At 41.0% G+C, this 3,172-nt stretch overlaps 1 protein-coding gene across 1 annotated transcript; it reads right to left on the bottom strand.

Moving 5' to 3' along the window:
* Positions 1,338–2,245, bottom strand: LOC109821984. The gene is made up of 2 exons (XM_020388137.1): positions 1,807–2,245; positions 1,338–1,680 (listed from the first exon to the last, which is right to left on the bottom strand). The coding sequence occupies exons 1-2, from the start codon at positions 2,047–2,049 to the stop codon at positions 1,435–1,437; spliced, it is 489 nt and encodes a 162-aa protein (XP_020243726.1). The 5' UTR covers positions 2,050–2,245; the 3' UTR covers positions 1,338–1,434.

Here is a 3,172-nt window from a genome sequence, read left to right as displayed (position 1 = left end):
CGCGCGTCACAGGATAACGATTCCTAACCCTATCTCCTCTATTTTGATTGCATTAGAATATTATTGTTTGCTTGTCTTAATTTTATTGCATAATTATAGCCTCTTGACCCTAATCACACCCCCCCCGGGTCCAACAATTGGTATCAGTGCTTGGTCTCTATATCACCCTTATTCTACTATGCTCTCTAACACCATCCTACTAGAATTTTTGAACTTATTTTCTTGCTATTAAAGAGATTATAACTTTGGAAGAAGCTATATCTGCATTGCATACAATAGAGTTGCGGTAAAATATGTCGAGACAAGCTGACAAAATTCTGCTAAGTGTTTGCTTGTTGGGACTTCTAATCATGTCTGAGGATGATCTGGGAAGAGACATGACAAGTTGGGCATTAGAGATGGAAAGATCATATGCCACTACTCCGTGAGGTAGAGCATATTAAGTACAACTACCCCAAGAGGAAGTAGAAGTAGGAACAATCAGGAAAGGACTCAGGCGAATCATTGATCCCCAAAGTTGCAAAAGGAGAATTGTGTGATAAAGGAGACCAAGTTCTCACCGTGACAAATCCAATTTATGCAGCAGATGTGTGAATGCTAGATTCAGGATGTTCATACTACATGTGTTAAAGCAAATAATAGTTCATAACATATGAGAGGTTTGATGATGGAAATGTCTTGATGGGAATGATCAACCTGTAAGGCATTTTCGTATAGATATAGATGCACTAGTACAAAATTGGCCTGCCCAAACGGTTGGAACCGTTTGGGAAAACCCCCTCCCAAACGGTTATAACCGTTTGGACGAGAAAAAACACCCGTTTGGGCTAAAGCCATTGGGGATAACTTTTCCCCAACGGTAGCCCAAACGGGTACAACCGTTTGGAACTAGTCCCAAACGGTTGAACCCGTTTGGAACTTGTCCCAAACGGGTACACCCGTTTGGGACCGCGATATATGCCAAACGGTTTCAACCGTTTGGCATATAACGCTGTCCCAAATGGGTACACCCGTTTGGGACCTCAGTATATGCCAAACGGTTGAAACCGTTTGGCATATATCGCTGTCCCAAACGAGTGTACCCGTTTGGGAAAAATATTTGGCCAAACGGTTTTAACCGTTTGGCCTATTAATTTTAATTTTTTTTTTCCATTTCAGCTATTTTATTTATTTACCTGTTTACATTTAATATACACATTTTACACAATGAATTAAAAACATATACATACACAAAAATATCTCAAGCGATGCTAAATATTCAATATTATATATATAAATACACAATAATTACTCAATATGCAATATTAGAGATAAATGCACAATAATTACTCAATATTTCACAATGAAAAGCATCCAATATTATATATTTGTCTCTAATATCCAAAATGTCTCATACATCCAAAATATAAGATAGGAATAGTCTAATTCATCCAATCAATGAACAGAAGAAATTCCTCGAAGAATATCCTCTTGGGACAAGCCCGAACGCCTTAAGTCTGCAAATATCCTAGCAATATTCTCATGTGACAAACCTTGAGCACTGGAAGTAGAAGTGTTTGCAGTCGAAGCAGGACGAGCAGAATGAGGTATATCGGTAGCGGGCTGATGAATTGGAGCCGGTCGCGTAAAAGCTGATGGATCACTACGAGTGGGAGCAGAACGAGCGCCCTGAGAATTAACCTATAAAATAGTAGCAATGTATGAGTGTATAATTGTCTGAGTGTTAAGTCTATGCGTATATTTACGTGTATAAGATGTATGCATATTTGTGCCAATGTACATGTGTATGCGAGAGTGTGTATGTACCATATTGTTAGTAATCAAATGCATCTGAGACCTAAATTCCTCCCTAAGCTCCTCCCTAAGCTCCTCCCTGAGACTATCCATCTCAGCTACCCGAGCTCTAAGATCAGCCACCTCGCGACGTAGTTCCTGATTAGAAGTGTCGATTTCCGGTATGGAGGACGTCCTCAAGTAAGTCCGAGTGGCACCAATGCCCATGCCTCTTTCATAACCGCCGTGATGCCCTCCGTGCAGGGAATCTAACATCTGGGTGAAACAAAGTGCATCGTCCTCTGTGGCTGAATCGACCCCTGATAAGGTTGCCTCCTGGATGACTCGATTCTACACAATATAAAGTAGTCAACTGTAAGTCGACAATGCAAAAGTAGATATATTTAAGAAACAAATAAAAACAAAATAAAAGTAAGATTATAGCATAAAAGCAATTCTATCTTTGATATGGATTATTGCAAATGAAGTCTGGATGATTTACTAAAGGTATGATACAGAAATAAAATCAAATTGCATATATGTGACTGTATCTGCTGCAGATACACAGCAGTGTGTATCTGCTGCAGATACACAGCAGTGTATCTGCAGGTTAGAGAAATGGGCTCTTCTCTTGTCCCAATATGATTTGCACTTCAAACAACAGAAGTCGATCAAAGGACAAGCAATTTGCGATCTTTTGGCGGCAAACCCGACGACGGATACGGCAGAAGTATATGATGACTTGCCGGATGAAACCCACGAGGTTAACACTACATCGCACCAACAAGTATGACAATTATACTTCGATGGTGCTTCGAGGATAGTTAATAGGGCAATAACCCCCGGATGTTCTATAGTCTCCTCCGGGGTTGGAGTTTTCTTAATTTCCCCGGGGAAGCATGTGATGCCTCGGGCTTATTCATTGACTAGTCCATGTTCCAATAACGTAGCTGAGTACAACACGCTTCTCATTGGACTCAGTTTCTCCAAGGAGCTGGGGGTTGAATATCTCGAAGCTTTTTGGGATTCTCAATTGATAGTCAACCAAGTCCGTGGAGAGTATGAAGTCAGGAACCAAGACCTGATCCCGTACCACCAGGAGGCCATCAAAATGTCAGATTCTTTTGAAGAATTCTTTATTGAATACATCCCTCGTCTCCAGAACACTTATGCGGATGCACTGGCAGTACTAGCGGTATCACTTGCGCAGCCTCCCGAAACTGAACTATTAGTCACAGTAAGGACGCATCAACTCTGCATACCCATATACGATATGGATATTGAAGAGGAAGATGATGGAAACTCGAACGCAAAGGAGGTGAATTCAACTCAAATTGGGTCTGAGTCCCGAGATTGGCGTTTTCCTGTCATTGACTACGTCCAGTATGGTATTTTACCA

The sequence above is a fragment of the Asparagus officinalis genome, chromosome 8, assembly GCF_001876935.1.
Source record: "Asparagus officinalis chromosome 8, Aspof.V1, whole genome shotgun sequence".
NCBI classification, from domain to species: domain Eukaryota; kingdom Viridiplantae; phylum Streptophyta; class Magnoliopsida; order Asparagales; family Asparagaceae; genus Asparagus; species Asparagus officinalis.
This window is presented reverse-complemented; position numbering and strand designations above follow the sequence as displayed.

Excerpts from the sequence above, each read along its gene's own strand:
- LOC109821984 (XM_020388137.1), bottom strand. The coding sequence starts at position 2,049 with ATGTTAGATTCCCTGCACGGAGGGCATCACGGCGGTTATGAAAGAGGC. Across the intron at positions 1,681-1,806 it reads ATTTGATTACTAACAATATG|GTTAATTCTCAGGGCGCTCG; the intron begins GTACATACACAC and ends ACTATTTTATAG.